The following is a 25,524-nucleotide window of genomic DNA, read 5'->3' on the forward strand; positions in this document are numbered from 1 at the left end:
TTTATAAGAATTCCTCATTTCTTGAGGTCCCTAAAATATCCTAAGACTCCTGGGCCTCCCAGGAAGTGGCTTTTCTTACTCATTTGCAAGGCTGGGAACTCTGTAAGCCAGTTTTTCCAAAGAAGGCTTTGTAAGCATGATTCTGTAAAGTCAATCTTGGTTCCTTAGTTCCAGAACACTTTCCTTAAAAGTGTTTAGTCATATTTGATTGAATGAGCATCATTTTCAAATGTGAGTTTAGTTGCAAAACACGTATTTCGACTTAAGTCCTAGTAAAAAGGAGGAGAGATTCTTATTTAATCTATGCAAATAACTTTATTGTCCTGAAAATAGATATTTATTAAGTTTCTGAACTTTGGAGGGCTCAAGCAGGGAGAATAAGATGTTTACAAGTGTTTCATTTCAGTATACAAAAGCACAGTCTACTCAATTATGAGTTATAGATAGCTTTAAGAAGAAAGAGAAAAGGCTTCGTTATATGTCTGGAAAATACATTTGAACAGTATCAACAATATTCCAGACAAAAACTACAGTCATCCCTCATTAGCTCATTCAGCCATATCTACTTAATTTTTGTTCCACTGGATGTGGGGTTAGTAGTATTATCAACCAATTGGCTTCCTCATAAAAGTCCTGGAATTTCTAACTTAGGCCACTGGTATGTTCTGAAAGTTGTTTAAGCAATATCCTTAGAAGCCTGTACCCCGAAGTACCTGGCATAGTCCTTTTCCATGGGTTCTGATTCCTTCTAGCCTGTAGCTGATTGAAAAGGCTCTGAGGGAAGCATCAGAGTAAAACAGCAACAAATAGGTGTCTGTGGATAAAAACACTTAAAATGGCTGCAGTTAATTTTTTACTGATCATTTTCAAAAAATAAAGGATCTGATGAGAGTTTATTTCGAGAAAAATGTAACTGACAAGGAAATCTGGTTTCTGCGACATGCAAGACAAGATAATAAAGTCAATCAAAAAATTTTAGGCAATTTAAAATGTAATAATGAACTCTATAAAGGATGTAATAAACGTTATATCTGATTTATAAAAGCAGATGAGCATAAACTTTACAGAGAAATGAATCTTGAAATATAGCAATAATCCTAGATATTATGTACCAATAATGTATCCAGAATATCAACTGAAAAGATCTAGTAAGTCTGGAGTAGGTCCTAAGCTTCTGTATATTAATGAAACTCCATCTCCGTAGTAAATTATGTGAATCCCTAATTGAAAACCCCTGGCCCAGAAGATGATGCATTCACGTTTAAAAAGTGAAGTTGTAACCAAGTTAACATTTTAAAACATAAGACTGATAACAGCTTTACAGTGCAGAGTGTCAGGGCTTTGATAAATAGACACTAATCATGACAGTGAAAGCATTGACAAATCTCTTCTGATTTGCTAATTCCTCCCATGCAATTTCATCAATAATAACAAACACAATTATTTCCAGTACCTTTTTTTTTTTTTTTTTTTTTACTGTGAAAGAATAAATTTTTGTCATCTTTCATGGGCCCTTTTAGAAATCTCAGAGTTTTAGGCTCAAAAGTATCTCAAATTTATTTTATTTTACATTTAGGATTTGAATTTGTAAAGACATAAATGAAAAGTTATCAGGAGATTTCAACACTTAGGAATCAGATCACAGGTGCCTGAGAAATACTTGCCTACTCATTTCAAAGGACATCCAAATATTTGAAAATAAACTGAAGGTTACATGATTATAAAGCATTTGACTCTTTCATAAGTGAGAAATATTTAATCAAGGACATCGTACAATCAATGTGAAAAGCACCGAAAACTATTTTGGTAAAGCACAGAATCTTTGTTATGTAGACAGCAGATATCTTACAATCTCTTACTAAGGGCAGATCAATAATCGAAGAAAATTTTCTAATTTCTTTCTTTTTTTTTTTTTTGAGACGGAGTCTTGCTATGTCACCCAGGCTGGAGTGCAGTGGCCTGATCTCAGCTCACTGCAAGCTCCGCCTCCCAGGTTTACGCCATTCTCCTGCCTCAGCCTCCCGAGTAGCTGGCGCCCGCCACCTTGCCTGGCTAGTTTTATTTATTTATTTATTTTTTGTATTTTTTAGTAGAGATGGGGTTTCACCATGGAACATTTTCTAATTTCAACTGAGAAAACCAAACTCCAGTTTTGTATCAGTGTAATATTTGATACTACAGGAACTACAAGCACTTTTATAAAATCTTAGGAATTAGCCCATCAGAACTGAGCTAATATTGGCCAAGGCAACTAAAATCATCTTTTCTCAAATCTTCTACAACTTTCTCTATCAATTTAAGTTTTGTCCTTCACAGCTGATGTAGTTTCGGTATTTGTGCCCTCCAAATTTCATATTGAAATGTTATCCCCAGTGTTGGAGGTAGGGCCTGCTGAGAGGGGTTTGGGTCATAGAGGCGGATCCCTCATGAATGGCTTAATGCCCTCTGGGTAATGCATGAATTCTCACTTAGTTGCTGTGAGATCAGATTATTAAGAAGAGCCTGACACCTCCTTACTTGCTCTCTTGACCTTTCGTCCTTCCTCTCACCTTGTAATCTCTGTTTTCCTTAAGATCACTGGTAACAAGAGGTACATCCTGTACCATGAATGGGAAGCTTTTTGAGTGTCTCTCCAGAGGCAGATCCTGGCACCATTCTTCTTGTATAGCCTGCAGAACCATGAGCCAAATAATCCTCTTTTCTTTATAAATTACCCAGCCTGAGGTATTCCTTTATAGTAATGCAAACAGACTGAGACAACCCTCTTTCTCATTCTGGAACAACCAGCCCTTTTGTTTTAGGACAAAACTATTTTTTTTCCCCTTAATAAACAAAACCTATTGTACTACCTTACACATAGTGTTGTACCTGCCTGCCACCATTGTTCTAGTAGTCTCATTCACATGTTATTGATAACTTTTAGCCAAAGTAACTTCTATTACACAGAGAAAACTAGGGAATGGATAAGTGTGAGCTGTTGCATGCCACTGTTTTAGCAAACTGGCAGAGCTAACATCCAGAGCTAACACAACTTTAACTGTGTGTGTACACTTTCATTGTGTACAAGTCTCAGAGTGGCAAACATGAACACATTTAACTGATTAAAAAAGCCAAAGACATAGCCTCTTTGTAGCATATAACAATAAGAAACTAGTGTATTTGTGAGATCTCTGAGCCCAGGCCTGCACGTATGCACCCAGATCGCCTGAAGCAACTGAAGAATCACAAAAGAAGTGAAAAATTTCCACTACCTACCCAAATCCTATAAAACTGCCCCATGCCTAACTCCCTTTGCTGGCTCTCTTTTTAGACTCAGCCCATCTGCACCCAGGTGATTAAAAAGCTTTATTGCTCACACAAAGCCTGTTTGGTGGTCTCTTCACATGGACACACGTGACAATATTAACTTAAATTTATGCTTAGTTGTAAATGTCTCAGCATTCAGTCTTACTTAGAAATGATCTTGGTATTGAGTGCATATTCATTAGTTAATTCAAATTAATACCAGTTCAAGTTTTTAAGTTTCGTAAAGATCTTGGAAATTTGTCTTCAAGCTGATATATTGCAAGACATAATTACTGTTGAAATACAAGGTCATCAGAATAATGATTTTGTTTGGTTGAACACAAATTTGCCTTTTCCATAATCTTAAACATTAAGTAGAAGTAATGCTAGTTTATTCAATCAGTAAACCTGTATAGGTTTGTGAATGACATACTCAAATAGAATAAAAATCTATGCTTATACTTAATATTGATAAATCAGTAAAGATACAACTGTTTTTATTAAACTGTAAATATTAAACTGGTCCCATTTCCAAAGATTTGCTTTTTTTATGTGAACTTGATTTCTTAACACAGCTCAATAATTGGTTTCTTGAAAGTGTTAGATCTTCAACTTCCTTATTTTCTGGGAAATTTAGGAATATTCTGTTTATATATGTACTTGTTTACCTCTATGAGTAAATCAGAATATATTACTTTAAGAGATTTCATAATGTAATAGATGTTATAATCTAATTTGTTAATCCCATTCTGAGGTAGAAAATTATTGCACCTTCACGCAATGAAAGACAGCAGCCTTTCTGAATTACACAGACACGCAGATGCAGAAAGAGTTTATGACTTCAATTCTGAAATTTCAACTCTGGGGCCATGGCAAATACAGAATTAGAAAACTCATCAGTCCGTGTCAAAGAGCTGCTCTCTTCCCAGTGAGCATGAATTCTTAATTGATTCGTGGTGAGAACAAATAGACAAACAGAAAAAACTAACAAACCAGACTATAGTTGCTCACCCATTAACCCATTCACAAAGATTAGAGATTTTTATATAGTGGCCAGACCATAAAACCAAATCCCCATTGGGAAATAATCTGTTGGAGGTCCCAAATTTCACAGCCATGTGGTTTGAATAGGATAGAATCACCTGCAGCTCTAGGAGATGTCTCTAATTGGCCTGAAGCAATTAATGTTATCCTGTTCTTCAAGCAGTCACTGTGGGAAAAAGTAGGGGTAGAATGTTGCTGGGAAACAGAAGTTTTCTGGCTCAAACAGAAACTAGATCACATCTGGCAATTAATTACAAGCCTGTGGTATTGATTAAAAACAAATAAACGGATAGCAACTTAACTGTAACAGAATTTGGCGATAGCAACTGGGTAGTTGGAAGTAACACACCATACTATGTGAAATTGGCTTCATAGATACAAGTGAAGTCAGGCAGTCTCTTGCCACAGGGATTGTTTTAGGATAGTGTCTACCCCTAGGACTGGGACTGGGGACCCAATCCTACTGAAAGTCAATGCTGAGAAATTCAGTGCTCTTCAGGGGAAGGTAAAGGAGAGAATAGTGTTGGAAACTCTGATTTGTGATATGGAGAAACTGAGCCATGGAGGGAGCCATCAAGGCAGGTCTTGATCCTGGGCTGTGAAGTAGGCAATCCTTGTTTCTTCTTCAGGAGTAGCTGTATTAATAGTATGTCTTAGTTTTTGAACAGTGAGATCTTGATGAAAGGCAAGAAGGCGTAAGTGCTTAATTGTATATATAATTAACAGCTCAAAAGCAATGAAACAAAATGTATGTCTCTTATAAAAGTAGAAATGCAGAATGTAGAGCCACCTTTGTAGAATGTCAGAATTGTTAGTGATCTCTGGCCACTCAGTATAAGCCCCTACTCAAGATGAAGAGGGACACAGTAAGTGCTAAAAGTGACAGTATTTTCACCAAATTGGCATATTTTTCTTTTAAACATGCCAGATACATGAACATGATGAATCTTGACATCCTTAACTATGATTATAGCCATTAGTATCCTCTTTAAATTTAGGAAACACCATCTAGAAAGAAAATTGGCTATATTTATTCACCATGTTTACAGTATAAGAATGAAATTCATACTGTATGGTGTTTTGTTGTTAGATTCTGAGTGTCCATTTACTTAAATTTCCAATATCCAGTGCTAGCTTTGTGCTAATGGCTTGTAATTAGATAGCTGGTGTCCTGTATTGATTAGCTTATATAGAAAACACACTGGAGTTATTTACTCAAGGTGTATAGCACAGTGTTTTATATATCATAGGTTATTTTTTGGAGTTTAGTTTTTTTGAGATGGAGTTTTGCTCTTGTTGCCCAGGCTGGAGTGCAATGGTGCGATCTCAGCTCACCGCAACCTCTGCCTCCTGGGTTCAAGCGATTCTCCTGTCTCAGCCTCCCAAGTAGCTTGGATTACAGGCATGTGCCACCTTGCCACCTAATTTTGTATTTTTAATAGAGAGGGGTTTCTACATGTTGGTCAGGCTAGTCTTGAACTCCCAACCTTAGGTGATCTGCCCGCCTTGGCCTCCCAAAGTGCTGGCATTACAGGAGTGAGCCACTGTGCCAGGCCAGATCTTAGTGTTTTTCAGACGTTGAGATACAGCTTTCATACCATTAAATCACCCTTTTAAAGTGCCCAATTAGTAGATTTTTAGTGTATTCATAAGTTTGTACAGCTGCCACCACTGTGCTAGTCCAGAACATTTTCATCACCCCGAAATGAAACCCTCTATCCATTAGCAGTTACTCCCCATTTTCCCATCCACGCAATCCTTGGCAACTGCGAATTTACTTTTTGTCTTTGTGGATTTGCCTATTTTGGACGTTTTATATAGATGGAATCATACAATATATGATCTTTTGCTACTGGCTTCTTTCACATAGCATAGTGTTTTCAAGGTTCATTCATATTATATGTATCAGTACTTATATCCTTTTAATGACTGAATGATATTCCATTGTATGGATAATACCACATTTTGTCTCTCCGTTTATGTGTTGATGGACGTTTGAGTTGTTTCTACCTTTTGGATATTTTTATTTGTGTTTGCTTGGTATATATTTTCCCATTCCTTTATTTTATACTACCTATATCAATGAAGTGAGTTTCCTATAGATAACATATAATTGGTTGTTTTTTAAAAAGTCAGTTCTCCACATTTGTGTCTTGTAATTGCAGTGTTTATGTACACTTAATTGCTATGTTTATCTGTTTGGAGTTTGACTGTCTCTTTGCTTTTTTAAAAATGAGTTACAAAATACATCTCAGAGTCTATTTAGAATCAATATTTTGCTACTTCAATTGCAGTGTAGAAACTTTACTCTAATATGGAAAATATACCACAACTTTCACTTTCCCCCTTTCTGTTATAGTTATCTTACATTCTACATTGCATACTTTCAAAGCCCCTCATAGGATGTATTATTATTATTATTATTATTATTATTATTATTATTTGCTTTCAGCCATCAAATGTAAAGAATCAAGAGAAAAAGAATAGTCAATTGTTTTTGTCTGAATGCTTAGCCTTTCTGTTGCTCTTTCTTTATTGCTGATATTACACATTGTTTTCTGGTATCATTTTCCTTCCATGTGATGAATTTCTTTTAAGCAGATCTGTTGGTTGCTAATCTTGTTACTGTTTGTCTGTGACTGTCTTCATTTCCCTTCATTCCTGAAATATATTTTCACCACATATTTAATTTTGGGTAAACACTTCTCTTTTGTCAATATTTGAAAAATGATGTTACTTCTGACTGCTGATCTTGAGGGTTTCCTGATGAGCAAGACACAGTCATTTGACTCATTATCCCTCTGTAAGTAATGTATCCTTTTTCTCTCTCTACTTTCCAGATTTCTTCTTGTCTTCATTAATTTGACTATGGTATGCCTGGGCACAGGTTTCTTGTAGTTCATTCAGTTTTTTGAATGCATAGGTTTATGTCCTTCTCCAAACTTGGGAAAATTTTAACAAGTATTTCTTCAAATATTTGCCAGCACCGTACTTTCTCCTTTATTGTTTGAAATAATTTGTAGCCATTTGGGATTGGCTTTTAAAATTAAGTGTAATTCTCTGGAGATTTCTTCCGGATTTGTGTTTATATCAATAGTTTGTTCCTTTTTACTGCTGGAGTAGTTTTCCATGGCATGCATGGACCACAGTTTTCTAACCGTTTACCTGTTGAAGGACATTTGTTTGAACAAAGCTGCTATAGACACCTATAAGTTTTTATGTGAACATGTGTTTTCATTTCTCCAAGGTAAATCTTCAGGAGAGCAATAGCTATTTCATGTTTAATGTTTAAAGAAACTTCCAAAATTTTTTCCAGGGTAACTGTCATTTTGTTTTCCTGCAAGCAATATATAAGTGATCTAGTTTCTCTGTATCCTCATCAACATTTGGTGATGTCATTATTTTAAAAAAAAATTTAGCCGTTCTGATAGGTGTGTAGTAATATCTCATTGTGATTTTTAATTCCATTTATCTAATGGCCAATGATGCTGTACATCTTCTCATGTGCTGATTTGCCATCTGAGTATCATATTCATTAAAATGTCCCTTATATCTTTTGCCTATTTTCTAATTGGATTTTTTAAAGTGTTCAGGTCTAAGAATTCTTTCTATATTCTAAATACTAGTCCTTAATTGGATATTCATTTGCAAATATTTTCTCCCAGGCTATAGCTTTTATTTTCAGCCTTTTAACAGGGTCTTTCATGGAGCAAACGTTTCTAATTTTGATGAAGTTTAATTGGTCAGTTTCTTAAATGGATGCTGCTTGGGTGTCTAGTGTGAGAACTCTTTGCCCAGCCTTAAATCCTGAAGATTTTCTCCTATTTTAAAAATGTTTTATGATTTTAGATTATACATTAAGTCCCTTAACTATTTTGAGTTAATTTTTATATAAGTTTGAGATTCAAGTCAAAGTTTATTGCTTTGTTCCAGGATCATTTGTTGAAAATGCTCTTTCCTCTATTGAATTGCTTTCTTAAGAATCAGTTGGGCATATTGTATGGGTTGATTTCTGGATTCTCTATCCTGTTCCATATGGTTATGTCTGGTTCTTCACTAGTACCACACAGTAGTGATTACTCTGGCTATATATTAGTTCTTGAAATTGGATGGATGGATTTCTCCCAGTTTTTTATTCTTTTAGGATTCTTTAGGATTGTTTTAAGTATTTTAGTTCCTTTGCCTATCCATATAAATCTTAGAATAACCTGTCTATATCTGGAAAAAAAAAACTTGCTAGAATTTTGATAGGAATTATGTTTAAGCTGTTTATCAGTTTGGGGAAGAGTTGTCAGCTTTCATTATGTTGAATTTTTCATTCCAGGAACAGTATGTCTTTTTATATGTTGAGGTCATTTTTGATCAATTTTTTTTGCAGTGTCAGCAGTCAGATTCATGTTTTGCTTGATGTGCACCTAAATACTTCAGGTTTTTTAAAGTGGCTGTATAATAGTAATTGTGAGTTCTTTTGTTCATTACTATGTGTGTGTGTGTCATATATGTATATATACACACATATATATATAACAATGCAGCTAATTTTCATGTGTCTATTTTGTATCCTCTGACTTTGCTGGACTCATTCTAGGACTTTGTTGTTGCTACTTATTGTTGATTCCTTAGGATTTTCTACATAAGCATTCATGTCATTTGCAGATAGAGATTTTTATGTCTTTCATTCTGATATATATGCCTTTTATTTCCTTTATTTTCCTAATTGTGGTGGCTAGAACTTTTGGCACTGCGATGAATAAGAATAGTAGAAAACATTCAAGAAACTGGGAATAGATGGAAACTACCTCAACATAATAAAGGCCATATATGAAAAGTCTGCAGCTGACATAGTCATTGGCAAAAATCTGAAAAATTTTCCTCTAAGATCAGGATCAAGATAAGGTTGCCTGGTTTTGCCACAGCTGTTCAACACATTACTGGAAATCCTAGCCAGAGCAATTAGGCAAGGAAAAGAGGTAAAAAGCATCAAAATTGGAAAGAAGTAAAATTATCTCTCTTTACCTATGACACAATTTTTTATATAGAAAACCCTAAAGATTCCATGCAAAACAAAAAACCAGACTAAATGAATTCAGCAAAGTTTCAAGTTATAAAATCAACACACACACGAATCAGCTGTGTTTCTATATACTAATAATGAGCAATCCAAAAAGGATATTGAGAAAACAGTCCTATTTACAACGGCATCAAAATGCATAAAATATTTAGGAATAAACTTAACCAAAGTGGTAAAGACTTATACACAGAAAACTACAATATATTGATGAAAGAAATTAAAGAAGACATAAAATAAATGGGAAGACATCCTGTGTTTATTGAAAAACTTAATATTGTTAAAATGACAGTACTGCCCAAATCAATCTGTATATTCAGTATAATCCTTATCAAAATCTCAGTGAATTTTGTTTTACGGAAATAGAAAAATCTGTCCTATTAATTTATATGGAATCACAAGGGATCCTGAATAGCCAAAACAATCTTGAACAAAAAGAACAAAGTGATGGTTTGATGCTTCCTGACTTCAAAACTTACTACAAAGCTACAGTAAACAAGTTAGTGTGGTACTGGCATAAGATAGACATAGAAACCAATGGAATAGAATAGAGAGCCCCAGAAATAAAGCCTCACATATTTGACCAAATGATTTCCCACAATGGCGCCAAGACTAGTCAGTGAGGAAAGGGCAATCTTTTCAACAAATAATATTGGTGGGGGATGGCAGGGGTCTGGATATTAAGATGCAAAAGAATACAATTGGACCCTTACTTTACACCATGTAGAAAGATGAACTCAAAATGGATCTAAGACTTAAAATTATAAAATTCTTAAAAGAAAACATAGGGAAAGAAGCTTCTTGACATTGGATTTGGCAAAAATTTCTTGGATAGGACACCCAAAAGCAAAGGCAACAGAAGTGAAAATAGAGAAATTAGACTACATCAAAATTTAAAACTTTTGGGCATCAAAGAATACAGTAGACAGGGTGGAAAGGCCACTTAGGGAATGGGAGACGATATTTACAAATCATGTGTCTGATAAAGGGATAATATCTAGAATATATAAAGAACTTCTACCTCTCAACAACAACAAATAATCTGATTCTAAAATGCTTGAATAGACACTTTTCCAAAGAAAATATACAGATGACTGGTAGGCATATGAAAAGATGGTCAACATCACTGATAATTAGGGAAATACACATCAAAACCACAGTGAGATATCACTTTACAACCATCAAGGATGGCTGTTATATATATTTTAAAAATGTGTTGAGGATCTGAACAAAGTGGAACCTGATTGTGCACTGCTCATAGGAATGTAAAATAGTGCAACCACAATGGAAAACAGTATGGGAGTTCCTCAAAAAGTAAAAGATAATTATTACTGTATGACCCAGCAGTTCCACTTCTGGGTATATACCCAGAAGAATTGAAAGCCAGGTCTCAAAGAGATATTTGTATACCTGTGTTCATAGCAACATTATTTACAGTGCCAAAGGGTGGAAGCAATACAAGTGTCCATCAAAGGTTGAATGAATAAATAAAATATGGTACATTTATTGCATATAGTTTCATATTTGTCTTAAAAAGAAATGGATTCTGGCCAGGCACAGTGGCTCATGCCAGTTGTCCTAGCACTTTGGGAGGCCGAGGAGGGAGGATCGCCTGAGGTCAGGAGTTTGAGACCAGCCTGGCCAACATGGTGAAATGCCATCTCTACTAAAAATACAAAAATTATCTAGAGTAGTCAGAATCATAGAAACAAAGTAAAAATTTTTAAAAATATTTTGGGGGTAGGAAGATATAGGGAATTGTTTAATGAGTATAGAGTTTCAGTTTTTGAAAGATGAAAAAGTTCTGTAGATTGTACAACAATGTGAATATACTTAGTACTGAACTGTACACTTAAAATGGTTAAGATGGTGAATTTTGTATTATGCATACTTGATATGATGGTGTATTTACATTATGTGTATTTTGCCACAATTAAAATTTTAAAAAGAAATGGTGAAAGCAGATATAATTGTTGTTATAATTTAGGGAGTAAGCATTCAGTCTTTCACCATTAGGTATAATGTTACCTGTAGTTTTTTAGTAGATGTTTGTATTAGTCTCTTCAGGCTGCTGTAACAAAATACCACAGGCTGGGTGGCTTAAATAACAGAAATTTAATTTCTCACATTTTTGGAGACAAGAAGTCCAAAATCACGTTGCCAGAAAATTTGGTTTCTGGTAGGCCTTTCTTTCTGACTTACATATGACTGCATTTTCTCTGTACCTTTCTTTAACCTTGTCATTTACAGCTGTAAATATCCCCCTAAGCACTATTTTAGTTCCATTGTGTAAGTGTGGTATTTTGTGACTTCATTTTTATTAATCTCAAATAAATTTCCTAGTTTTGTTTTGGTGAGTTCTTTTTTGACCTACCAGTTATTTCAGATTTCGTTGTTTGATTTCCACATTTGTGAATTTGGTAATTTCTCTCTGCTGTTGATAAACAATAACATTGAACTCTAAAGTTTAACTCTGTTGTAGCCAGAATCATATTTTATATGATTTGAGCCCTGTTACATTTACTGATGTTTGTTTTGTGGACTACTATATAGTCTGTCGTGGAGACTGTTCCATGTGCACTTGAGAAGAATGTATATTCTGTTGTTGGGTTTTGTATTCTATGGATGTCTGTTAGGTCAAGTTGGTTTAGTGCTGTTCAAGTCTTTTACATAGCTTGGCTGTTCATTGTTGAAAGCAGTATTTTGAAGTCTGCAAGTATTCATCTGTTTTTCACTCAACTCTGTCAGTTCTTGCTTTGTGGTTTTCATGTTAGGTGCTTATATATTTATAAATATTATACCTTCATGATGGTTGACCTTATCATAGTAAAAGTCCCTCTTTAGCTCTAGTAAAATTTTCCTAAGTCTTTTTTATCTGATATTAATATAATGACTGCCCCTTTTTATGGTGGTGGTTTTTGTGCTATGTGCTTTTCTGCTGCTTTTACTGTAATCCTGCTTATAATTTTGAGTCTTAATTGTGTCTCCTGAACTTAGAATACAACTGGATTTTGTGTTTTTGTACATCCTGACAACCTTCTGTTGATTGGTTAATCCATTTGCAGTTCATGCTATTATTGATATGGTTTGATTTGTCTGCCATTTTACTTTTTGTTTTCTATGTGTCTTGCCATTTTTGTTCCTTTTTCCTTTATTGCTTTCTTTTGCATTATTTTGTATTGTAATATTTTAATTCCTTAAATGATTTTTAAAAAATTATTTCTAATGCTATTTAAAAATTATTTTCTTAATGGTTGTTTGAGGGTTTACAATATATATGTATTTTTCTAACAGACTTTTCAGATTCATATTGATTTAATTCCTGTAAGACATAAAATGATTCCTCCTATGTACCTCTGTTTCTTTGCTAATAATTGTTTATACATATCTTTATATGTTACAAACCCAACAATAATTGTTTATACATATCTTTATATGTTACAAACCCAACAATACATTGTAGCAGTTATTTATATAACTGTCTTTCAAAGACATAAAGGAGAGTGTTATATGTTTATACAGTTTGTTATTTTAAACTTAGCACTCCTTATTATCTTCATTTGTTTCAGTGTATTTGAGATTCTATGTGATGTCGTTTCCTTATGCCAAGCTTTCCTAGTAAAAGTCCCTCTTTATCTCTGGTAAAATTTTCTGAATTCTGTTTTGTCTGATATTAGTATAATGATGACAGCTTTGTACCCACCTATCTCTTATTTTTAAATACATTACATTTCTTTATGTTATAGGTTTAACAATACAGTTATATACATAGTTTTTATATAATTGCTTTTTAAATTATTTAAGAAAGGAATATATATATATGCATTTATTTTGTCTTTTGTAGTTACACAGTTACTTTTGACTACTGTTTGGCAGTACATGCTTTCAACTCAAAAAACTTCCTTTAGTATTTCTTTTCAGGTGTATCCACTTGCAATGAATTCTCTGAGTTTCTGTTTATGAATGCATTTTTCATCTTCATTTTTGAAGATAGTTTTGCTGAATATAATTATCTTGGTTCACTTTTTTTTTCTTTCAGTTCTTTTTTTTTTTTTTGACATGGAGTCTCGCTCTGTCTCCCAGGCTGGAGTACAGTGGCGCGATCTCGGCTCACTGCAAGCCCTGCCTCCCGGGTTCAAGCCATTCTCCTGCCTCAGCCTCCCAAGTAGCTGGGACTACAGGCACACACCACCACACCCAGCTAAATTTTTTTTGTATTTTTAGTAGAGATGGGGTTTCACCGTGTTAGCCAGGATGGTCTCGATCTGACCTCATGATCCACCACCTCAGCCTCCCGAAGTGCTGGGATTACAGGCGTGAGCCACCGCGCCCAGCCTTTCTTTCAGTTTTTTATGTGCTTCCACTGTCTCTGGCCTCCCTGTTTCTGAGGATAAGTCAGCTGTTAATCTTTTTGTGGTTCCCATGTACTATGGAGAATGTGATGTGTTATTTATTTCCTGCTGCTTTTGGTTTTTCTTTTCTCCCCTCACCTCTCCTCTCTCCTCTCTCCCCTCTCCTCTCCTTTCTTCTCTTTTGTTTTTTTCTCTTTTCTCTTTTTTTTCCTTTCCTTTCTCCTCTCCTCTCCTTTCCACATTCTTCTCTTTTGTTTTTTTCTCTTTTCTCTTTTTTTTCCTTTTCTTTCTCAGCCCTCCCCTCCCCTCCTCCCCTTCCCACCTTCCTGCCTGCCTCCCCTCTCCTCCCCTCCCCTCCCTTGCTAACAAATTAAGAGATAAGAAAGCTTGTGATAATGTTTGTGCAGATGGGAGTGTCTTTTCTTCTTCTTCATGGCCATAAAGGTCCTCCTGGACAGGGGAATTATGGTAGGTTTACTCTCGATCTCCTTCCTGGGAGTAAACCCTTGAAGAGGGAATTTGTGGCAGCCTCATTTGTCACAGTTTCTGTTTTTAATCATATAAGGGAAGTATGGAGAAGGCTTCTTCCTGCATTCATTGAATATCAGATGTCTTCAGCTTCAAATCATGATTATATCAACTCTGAGTTTTGAATGGGTCCTCACAAAAGCAACAGATCAGAAGAGATTTAACACAAAAACAGATGCAGGAATCTAGCTGTCTTCTATTAAACAATGAGATTTACAGAAATGTACAAGAGTACCACTCTGCTCACTAATTTTTGTTTTTTTGAGAAAATAGTTAACTTCATTGAAATGTTACTTATATTTACCAGGTTTATTGCTAATGCTAAATGAATTAAGAGATATATTTTTTACACTGTTAATTTTAATTTCTAATATGGCAAATATCCATAGATAAAACCTTACATAATCCAAAGGTTTTGGGAGTCCTTAATCTTTTTTTTTTTTTTTTTTTTTTTTTTTTTTGAGATGGAGTTTTGCTCTTGTTGCCCAGGTTGGAGTGCAGTGGCGTGATCTTGGCTCACTGCAACCTCCGCCTTTCAGGTTCAAGTGATTCTCCTGCCTCAGCCTCCCAAGTTGCTGGCATTACAGGCATACGCCACCACACCCAGCTAATTTTTGTATTTCTAGTAGAGATGGTGTTTCACCATGTTGGCCAGGCTGGTCTCGAACTCCTGAACTCAGGTGGTCCTCCCACCTCGGCCTCCCAAGTGCTGGGATTACAGGTGTAAGTCACCATGCCTGGCCCTTAATCATTTTTTACAGGATAAAGGGGACCTGAGACGAAAAGATTTCAGACTTCTAGTAACTTCTTCATAGTCCCAAAGTGAATTGCTTTACTTCCTGGTATAACGTCTATTTTCCAGGTGGTTGAGGGAGGAGGAATTGCAGAGAAATGGGCAATGGCAATATCAGGAAAGCAAAATGTTTTCCCAGGAAATCTTTAGTTAATTTCTTTCAAAAGAACTTTTTATATATTTAATATTTTTCCTTAACTGCAAAGTAGTGTGGGAAAGTGAGAACTTTTAACTGGGTTTGTTGCTGCTCAGGACAAAGTCAGGGTTCTTTTGGTGGGGACAAAGGGAAATGGGTATTGAGTATGCAGTTAGCAGTGTTCATTGCCCACATATTTTGTTTGTTTTTTAAGGACCAGTCCTGGTCAGAGTTTCAGGAAAACCCCACATGATGAAGTCCTATTGTTTGACTCTTTCATACAGAATCCGAAAAAGTTGCTTAGGCATCTCACCTCATTGTCTTCTTGATAATTATTGGTTTCTGCTTTCCAGGGTGTATTTGGTTTATGTGAGTTTTATGCCTTGACTCTATATCCACAAGTACATTCTGTTGGAGCCGCATGTGGACTTGCAAAGCATCATTGACAGCACTGATTAAATTGTAAAGTGTGCCTTATTCTTCAGCATAGCTTCTCTTTGTGATTTGGTAGCTTCTTACATTAAGAAAACTTTGTTTTCTCACACCCTCAGACTCAGTCTTTCCCAATCTGTATCGCTGTGTTTCCTGATTGATTTATTTCTACTAACTCTATTGTGGGCTCATAGCCATCTTTTACGTAGGAATTTACTTTTAAAATAGTCATGATTTGCTTTTTAAAACATGAGTCATAATTTGGATGCAGTAGTATGCCTGTAGTCTCAGCTACTTGGTAGGTTGAGGTGGGAGGATCACTTGAGCCCAGGAATTAGAGACTGTAGTATGACATGATGGTACCCATGAATAGCCACTGCCCTCCAGCCTGGACAACATGGAAAAACCTTGTCTTAAAAACAAACAAACGAAACTCATAGCCTTTATTGATTTTTCTGGTTCAGGATTTGGAATGAAAACTTGCACCCCAGACTGTGGTCTGGGGACAGCAGCATGGGAGTCACCTGGGAGCTTTTTGGAAATGCAGAAATCTCAATCCACCCTAGATCTAACAAACCACAATCTACATTTTAGCAAGATCCCTAAATGATTAAGTGTCCAGAGTTGGAGAAGCACTGGCTAAGGAGAAAACAGATGAAATCTAGAGGGCATGGGGCTGTGTTCTGAGGAGCTCTTATGTTTAATGTAGATGTAAAGAGCCCACCAGAGGGATGTGGAGATGAAAGCCAGGGAAGTGTGTGGCATCTCCTAGTACCTTTTCTGAGGAAGGAAGGGAGATGCAGCGAGGCTTCCATCTCTCGTGGGGTCACAAGATGGTGGTATCCAGTAAGCAGTGACTGAATGTGTTAAAGAGCTATAAATAATTTGCCAAGGTTTTTATTACTTGGGCATTAAAGCTTAGTTTGGGCTTGAACTGGAACTTTTTTCTCTTTGGTATGTCTAATTCCACTTCTTTACATCGTTGTTTGGCAAACTTTACTTCTCATTCAGAAGCAAGATACCATTCTGACTGTAGGGCAGAGTGGGGTCATACTTGTATGTGCTTCTTTTATGTCGTTCTTAAGCTCTTCCCTAGTTTGGACGTTTCTCACCAAAACACTTTTTCAGAGGAGTTCAGTAGTAATACATGTTGAGCGTCCCTAATCCAAAAACTCGAAATCCAGCATGCTTCAAAATCTGAAACTTTGGAATGCCAGCATGACACTCAAAGTAAATGCTCATTGTCACCTTTCAGATTTTGAATTCTCAGATTTGGGATGCTCCACCGGTAAGTATAATGCAAATATTCTAAAGTCCAAAAAACTCAGAAATATGAAACACTTCTGGTTCCAAGCATTTCACATAAGGGATTCTCAATATTATCATTGGCACATGGTTAGGAGTGAGATTTTTGTCCATATTCTGTGCCTGACACAGTTTGTTTGCACATAGTAGTTGCATAGTAAATAAGTGTGGAAAGAGGGACTGATTTGAATGAGTCTTGGGATTTGCTTTCTGGAAAATATCTCTGTTGTCTTGAACTATATATTTTAAGTCCAAATAAATGGACATTTAAAGAGCAGTGTTTAGGCTGGGTGCAGTGGCTCACGCCTGTAATCCCAGCACTTTGGGAGGCCAAGGCGGGCAGATCACGAGGTCAGGAGATCGAGACCATCCTGGCTAACACGGTGAAACCCCGTCTCTACTAACAATACAAAAAATTAGCTGGGCGTGGTTGCGGGTGCCTGTAGTCCCAGCTACTTGGGAGGCTGAGGCAGGAGAACGGCGTGAACCCGGGAGGCGGAGCATGCAGTGAGCCGATATGGCATCACTGTACTCCAGCCTGGGCAACAGAGTGAGACTCTGTCTCAAAAAACAAAAAAAGCAGTGTTTATTGGGGGAAAATAAAAGATGGTCTGCTGGAACTGAACTGTTGAGATCCTACCAAGTAGTGGATTTTGTCAAATATTGACAGGTTTCAGGCTTTACAACATCTGTGTTTTCTGGGGCTTGTTACTTGTTTGGTTTTACCAATGTAAAATATGAATTGTTCTAACAAGAAAACAAAATAAGAGCTTGCATTATCAAATTTATTTCTTAAAGGGTAAGGAACAGCTTTAGCTCTCAATCTGGATTTATAATGTTAGCTTAGCAGGTAGGTCTCCCTCACCCCAATATCCATTCTCTGTTGAATAATTAATGTCAGAAAGGTCTGAGGATATGATTTATTGCTTCTCTTAGTATTTCTCTGTAGATTTCCAGATGGTGTCAAACCAACCATTCCTTGTGAGATAGTAAGTAATGTGGCAGTGGTTATAATTGGCTTTCTGTATAGATAATCCAAGGCCTGTGGTATCTTTGTTTTAACTTAGTAGACTGCACTAGAAGTTAATAGTAAGTCACCAGTAGCTTGGACTTAAAATTGAGACTCACAGCAGTGCCCTGTGTTTACCTATAAGTACATTCTTGACTAATGAATGAAACTCAGATTACTTGTTCTCTGGACAGGGGGCTTTCATTCCCAGTGAATGAATGTGTGAATAACATGATTGAATTAAATTGCTAGCTAAACTTGGTCCTTTTTTTTTTTTTTTTTTTTTGAGAAGGAGTCTTGCTCTGTCGCCCAGGCTGGAGTGCAGTACAGTGGCGCTATCTCAGCTCACTGCAACCTCCGCCTCCCAGTTTCAGGTGATTCTCCTGCCTCAGCCTCCTAAGTAGCTGGGATTATAGGTGCGCGCCACCATGTCTCGCTAATTTTTGTATTTTTAGTAGAGACGGGGTTTCACCATGTTGGTCAGGCTGGTCTCGAACTCCTGACCTCGGGCAGTCTGCCCGCCTCAGCCTCCCAGAGTGAAACTTGGTCTTTTAGAAGCATTCTTTGGTGACATTCTCCCAACAACAATTTGAGCATACTTTATGATTTACTAATTGACTGCCTTAAGATGAAGAAACAGGTCAAGTATGGTGGCTCATGCCTGTAATTCCAGTCCTTTGAGAAGCTAAGATGGGAGAATTACTTGAGGCCAGGAGTTCAAGACCAGCCTGGGCAGCATAGCGAGACCCTGTCTCTACAAAAAATACTTAGACGTGGTGGCACATACCTGTAGTCCTAGCTACTCAGGAGGTTGAGGCGGGAGGATCACTTGAGCCCAGGAGGTTGAGGCTTCAGTGAGCCATGATTGTGATTGTGCCACTACACTCTAGCCTGGGCGACAGAGTGATCCCTGTCTCTACACAAAATATTTAGTCAGGCAGGATACTAAAATACTAAAAAATATTTGATAGTCCCAGTTCCTCGGGAGGCTGAGGCAGGAGGATCACTTGAGCCCAAGAGGTCAAGGCTGCAGTGAACCATGATCATGCCACTGCACTCCCAGCCTAGGGAATAGAGCAAGGAAATACAAGTAAGATCTTCTCTTCTTTAGGCAGTAGTTTTTGTTACTTATTTGGGTTTAGAGCAAGAATGAGTAGATGCAGGAAAATGGCTTTATTTTTAAAAATCAGATTTATGTTTAGAATGTTCACTTTTTTTTTTTTTAAGTTGTAGGATGGAAGATGATCATAGTTGTTTGAGGGTTGCCATAACAAAGTGCCATACAGAAGGTGGCTTAAGCAACAGAAATTTATTTTCTTATAGTCTGGAGGCTGGAAGTCCAAGATCAAGGTGACAGCAGGGCTGGTTTCTCCTTGGCTTGTAGATGGCCGTCTTCTCCCTCTGTGTTCACATTGTCTTTTATCTGTGTGTGTCTGTGTCATAATCTCCTCTTCTTACAAGGACACCAGTCCTATTGGATTAGAGTCCACTAGGATTAGAGTCACCTCCTGAGTAGCTGGGACTACTATTGACGTCATATAAACTTAATTACATCTTTAAAGGCCCTATTCCAAATAATTATGTTCTGAGGAACAATTTTAGGACATCAACATCTAAATTTTCACAGAAGGGAGGGGAATACACAGTGTAGCCTATGATAGTTGTGTATCAGGGAGGTCAACCTAAAGGTAAAAAGGCCAGGTGGGACGTTTTTCTTCAAGAATTCTAGCTGAGAAATGAAGAGAATCTAAACTAAAGCATTGACAATAAAAATGAAAATGAGTTGTGATTGAGAGGAGGAAGAATTTGATACAAGACTATGTGACTGAATGTGGAGGGGCATGAGAGGAAGGAGGCTAGCGTGGCTCCCAGATTTCCCTGCTCCAGGAGGAGGAACTGAGTTGAAGGAGATGTGAGCTGTGTGATGTCCCTATTGAGTATTCAGCACTTTGTTAGCCAGACACCCCAGGGCTGGTCAGCCGTCCCACTTTCTTTGCTCTTTCACAGTGGCTCCTCGACTGTGTCACATACAACTGAGCATGCAGCCTCTCCACTTGAAATGTGTCTTAAGACATTTATCACCATCTGAACCTCCACATGAAGTGTGACTTAAGACACTTAATACTATCTTATTTTAACAGCGAATTCTAAACTCTTATTTTTTCCTTATAATAAAAAAATTAAATCTTTTAAATAAAAAGTTAAATCCTTTAGGACAGGGACTATTGTTTAATTCATTTTGCCCAAATGTGCAATATTTACTGCCTGGCTACATACATCTAGTATATAGTAGGTTGTGCTTTGCAAATTCTAGTTCAGGGAATGATTTGTCAGTAGGGTTGTTATGATCAATTACTTGTTCTTTGCATATTTTAATCAAAGATTGATAATTAAAACCTGTTTGATTTTCTTGCAGAATGAGAAGACTTTGGGACATTCCATGAGTCATTCAAGCAACATTTCTAAGGTAGCGTGCCACTGAAAAATGTTATTTATTACCTTGAGGCTTTTGTGTTCTTACGCCTTACATGTGTTCATACTCTTTTTTTTGAAAAGACATCAGAGTTCTCAATACATTTCTATAATCTGTTCTGGGACCATAAGAGGTATGTGGCAGTTACGTTTTTCTGGTAAGGCAATTTTGAGTGTGTGTAGGGGGGAGTGATTTCTAGGAGAAAATTCCATTTTTTCCAGAAAACCATATACTTTAAGGCAGAAGAAATCTCAGGCACGGGAGAGTCTGTTGCCACAATTAGGAATATATTTGACTGAAAGTAACAAAAAGCTAAATATGTGACTTAAATAATTATGGATTTATGTGGTTCAGTTGACAAGGTGTCTAGAGGTGGGTGGTCCAGGGCTGACTTGCTCACAGATTGTAGTGTACCCAATTCTGTGGCTGTTCAGGGCGCCACTATGTAACCCGCACGGACCTAGGGGCACTGAACAAGGGGCAAACGCAGGAATAAAAGACAAGAGACAAAAGTTTATATTTGGAAAAAGGGGGCACCTTGGCTCTAGTGGACAAGGGCCCTGAGCTTTACACAGCCCTCCGTATTTATTAGTCAAAACAGATAGTGAGAATGGGGGTGGAAGAAGTGGTCAGCTGCTCAGTCTAGAGTAGGCTTGCAAGACTGCATTCCTCAAACAACAGCCTCTAGATGTCGCTGTAGCTAACCTCGGCTCCAGGAAGTGATTGCCTCTGCCAAACCTTCTGTCAGCAGGAGCAGTCAGCAGGGGCAGTCGTGAGTTTACTCATATCCTGCATTCGTGATAAACGGTTTGCTGTTTGATCATATAGCCTCCAGTGGGATGCTGAGTTGGTCACGTCCCATGGGCCTTCGGCTCCCTGCAACAGATGTTGCCAGGGACTCAAGCTCTTTCCTCTCTGTGCTACCTCCTACTTGACAGATGGTCTCACAGTGAGAGCTGGACCTTCAGGCATTGTGGTTGTGGCCTTGGCAGGAATTAGAGGAATGATCAAGGATTAAGAGGTCTGTTAGCTGAGAGTCACCATTTTCAGCAGGAAGGCAAAAGTTTTCTCAGAAGTCCCACCTGGCCGCCTGAAATCTGCTTACATCTCCCTGGCCAGAACTGGATCACAGGCCACCTCTAGCTGGAAGGCAGCTAGGGAAAGGAGGGCTTGGGAAGTGAATCAGCCATCCAACAGCATCTGCTCACCTGTAGTGTGGTCACTTTAGCCCACCAGCAGCACACTGGGTGCCAGGGTATGACCTAGGAACCAGCAGAGTGTATCTGATGCAGTGCACTTGCTCCCAGGCTGCGCTCCTCTCACAGCCCAGACATTGACTCTGGCCAACTCCTTTGCCATACAGTTAATGGCCATGAAAGTTCTTTGCAAGGGTGAACCTTTTCCCCATGTTTTTGGCATGTGGCCAAACACAACATAGATTCAGCTGGGAGGATTTGAACAAGTGACAAAATCTGTCTGCTGTCTCAGGCCTCCTAGATACTCTGAAATCAACAGTTACATTATATGCCATTTTAATGTACTGACTACACATATGTTTTCATTCAGGTCACCTTATTTTTTAAAACTAAAAGTAAACTCTGGCAACCCTTCTTAAGACATTCATCTGTTCTTAGGCATATTTGTAATCTAATTATATTATTTTTCCACTTAATTTTGCATTAAAAATAGGAATACCTTTCACAAAATATTTTTTCCCATCCAACCTCCATTTCTTTTCTTTTGCTGTTCCTTTGGTCAGGAATGCTGCAGTGCTAGAACTATGCAGTGGTAAACCATTGCTGCCCATTTTTGCACCTTTCAAAGGAGCTGATCAGTGTCTAAGCATGGAGAAAAGTGAGAAGGTGCAGCTGCAGATGGACTGTTTGCTTAAGTTGAATTAAACGTGTTAAAAAACACTCAGTAGCACATATTGCCTTGCCCTAGTAGCTAGTAGCCAAGGGCAGTTCTGAAGGAGGACATCTTATGCCTTAAATATGTACCTGTTCGTTCATGGATTTCAGTCACATTTTATTTAAAGGAAACTTCTTCCCATAGTTTAAAAAAAAAAAAAAAACCGTTTGCAAACCACCGTCTTAAAAAGTCTAGAGGAAAGGCTATCATCTTGGCTTGGGTTGTGGGTATTTTGAACTTTGTAAGGGTTTTGGAGTTAACATGGATGATGACTTACTAGCCATGTGATTTTGAAAAAGGACATCTCTCTGAACTTTAATTTAGTTATCAGTAAAAGTAGGGTAAGCCAGGCACAGTGACTCATACCTGTAATCCCAGCACTTTGGGAAGCCGAGGCGGGCAGATCACCAGAGGTCAGGAGTTTGAGACCAGTCTGGCCAACATGACGAATCCCCATCTCTACTAAAAATACAAAAAATAGCCAGGCGTGGTAGTGCACACCTGCAATCCCAGCTACTTGGGAGGCTGAGGCAGGAGAATCGCTTGAACCCAGGAGGCGGAGGTTGCAGTGAACTGAGATCGTGCCATTGCACTCCAGCCTAGGCAACAAGAGCAAAACTCTGTCTCCAAAAAAAAAAAAAAAAAAAAAAAGGTAGGGTAATAATATAACCTTCAGGGTTGTTCTGAGTCTTGGGATTAATGTTTGCATGGAGCCATGGGGCAGCTCACCTATTAAACTGAGCCAGCAAACCTGACTCTTGTCAAACTTTGTTGAATCCTGGTGATGTTAGGTTGATTGGGCCAGGATAGTTCATTTAATGGTAGCTTTATTATTTATTGCTGAACAATAGAGAACCATATATTATTTTTTCCTTCTTACATATTTTTTTTTTTTTTTGGACAGAGTCTCGCTCTGTCGCCCAGGCTGGAGTGCCATGGCACAATCTTGGCTCACTGCAGCCTCCGCCTCCTGGATTTAAGCAATTCTCCTTCCTCAGCCTCCTGAATAGCTGGGATTACAGGTGCATGCCACCACGCCCAGCTAATTTTTGTATTTTCAGTAGAGATGGGGTTTCACTATGTTGGTCAGGCTGGTCTCAAACTCCTGACCTCGTGATCCACCCACCTTGGCCTCCCAAAGTTCTGGGATTACAGGTGTGAGCCACTGTGCCCAGCCCCTTCTTGCATACATTTTTACTGTGTGCTGTTTGTGACTGGACACTTACTGTGTCCAATGAGTTCCAGGATGCTTACTAGAGTCATTGGAGAGAATCTGAGTGGCGTGAGCCTTTAGAACATTTGATTACTCACAGAACTTCCTGGTTAACCTGTCAACATGAAATTCTTTTGCTAAGTGTACCCCTTTGTAACGAAGATAGTTAGCATGCTGTATAAGGTGGTTAGGCATGAACCAGTTCAGTGGGATTGAGGAAGGGAGGGCAGGCCCCCTGTGGAAGATAACTGTTTTTGAGAAGTCAGTTTTTTTTAATTGGAGTATTTATTAAATGAACCTGCTGTTTGAACCCAGTTTTAGGCCGTGACATGTAAAATCGTATCTTCAGAATAGCAGACACACTCTTGAGATTAAAGGAGGCCACAATGTGGACATACTTTATGCTACCTGAAATCCCCGTTGTCTCTGTCAGGAGACTTTTTCTGCTGACTCTTAGACCCCAGCCATGGTCAGCACATTAGCCAGTCACTGCAGTCTGCTTTATGCTTCTGCAGTTCATCTCTTGCTGGCATAAATTTAGAGGCTGAAAAGAGGTAAAAAATAAACCTTTAATCCTGCCTCCTAGTATTCCATCTAGATTTTGTTACAGAGTGTCTCAGTGTGTATTGCAAGCATATTGACTTTAAAAACCAGGCTCCATTTTCAAAGAAGGAAGCAGGTAGGTTGGATGGGATGTTTATGAGGCTGCTAGGTCTGTGGTGGCTTGCCTCTCTTCAAAATGGGCAGCTGGATTTGATCCCCTTAAAGAGTTAATAAAAGAAGCATATTGGGATATTTAAGCAATTACAATGGCGAAGTCTTCACCCAATACTTATTTTGTATTGATAGTACAATGTTAATGGATATCATTTGTTGAGCCTCTGTTACCAAGGGGTTTCATGAAATTTGTCACCTCCAATTAACGTCCTAAGGGGTCCAAAGACACCTTTTCCTTTTATTTTTCGAGATTGCACTTATCACTGCCTGGGTTTTCATGAATTTTTTTCCACTGCACCTTCACCCCACATATAACCTCCACGAGTGTAGAGCCATGCTCTGTTTACCCCTAAATCTGCAGAGCCAGTGATGGGATGGAGCCCTGGAGGTTGTCAGTACATGTTGAGTGAATGTTTGCATGGTGTTCTGCTAGACACTTGATACCCAGCCTATTGTTCATCCCTCTTCATCATCCCAGCCACTTCCCAGGCCCGGCCTCCTAAACTCCTGCAGTAGCTTCTCAAGAATCTATCACAAACCATCTAGCACCCAGCAGCCAGTAAATAGAATCCTAATGCTTCTGTTTTCAATTCTTCAGTGTTTCTGATTACACTACCGTGAGCTATCAGATCTAAGGTGACCTGGGCCTGGCCACTTGGAACCTGATCCTGTACAATATCCCCTTGGTCATGATCTAGGTATGGTGACTACCTTGACGATTTTCAAACAAGCCAAATTCCTACCTGCGCACCTTTGCACATGCTGTTCTGTCCGAGAGGCCTCTCCCAATCTTACCCCTTTTTTGCATGAATGGCTAATATTCCTAACTCATTTCTCCTTCAGTTCTTAGCTTCTTTAGAGTCGCTTACCCTTGACACCCTCCCCTTAATCTAAATTTTATCACTCATTTGGATTTTGTTATTCTTTTTCTTCATAGCACTTATCACAGTTTGTAATGATAGCAATGTGTAGAATATCTTGTATTTTTAGAAGCAGCAGAATGTCCTCCCTGGGAAAAAAATCTGTTTAATTGACTGAGTGCTTGGAGAAGTTTGAGGCAGTTTGAGTCACACAGGTGACATGCTTATACAAAGACGACAGGCACTGGAATGCAGCCCCCATGAAATCCCCATGCATCTTGCCCAGACCTTCACCTCACTGCAGGGTCCTTGACCATGTGGGCCAGCTGAGCCGTTCTGGAGGATGTTCCCCAGATCCCCAGTCCACACTCAATCCTCACCCTATGTACTTCCCTTGC

General features: G+C 38.1%; 1 protein-coding gene across 13 annotated transcripts in view; it reads left to right on the forward strand.

The window, feature by feature from the left end:
- The window catches only part of MARCHF8 (membrane associated ring-CH-type finger 8), a 139,721-nt gene that overhangs the window by 78,343 nt on the left and 35,854 nt on the right, over positions 1 to 25,524 (forward strand). For all 13 annotated transcript variants that reach the window (XM_017962767.3, XM_017962766.3, XM_017962772.3 and 10 more), the window contains one exon: positions 20,369 to 20,419. In XM_017962767.3, the coding sequence (XP_017818256.1) occupies positions 20,369 to 20,419 (51 nt within the window). The remainder of the gene's footprint in view (positions 1 to 20,368; positions 20,420 to 25,524) is intronic.

Source organism: Papio anubis, chromosome 11 (genome assembly GCF_008728515.1).
Source record: "Papio anubis isolate 15944 chromosome 11, Panubis1.0, whole genome shotgun sequence".
NCBI lineage: Eukaryota > Metazoa > Chordata > Mammalia > Primates > Cercopithecidae > Papio > Papio anubis.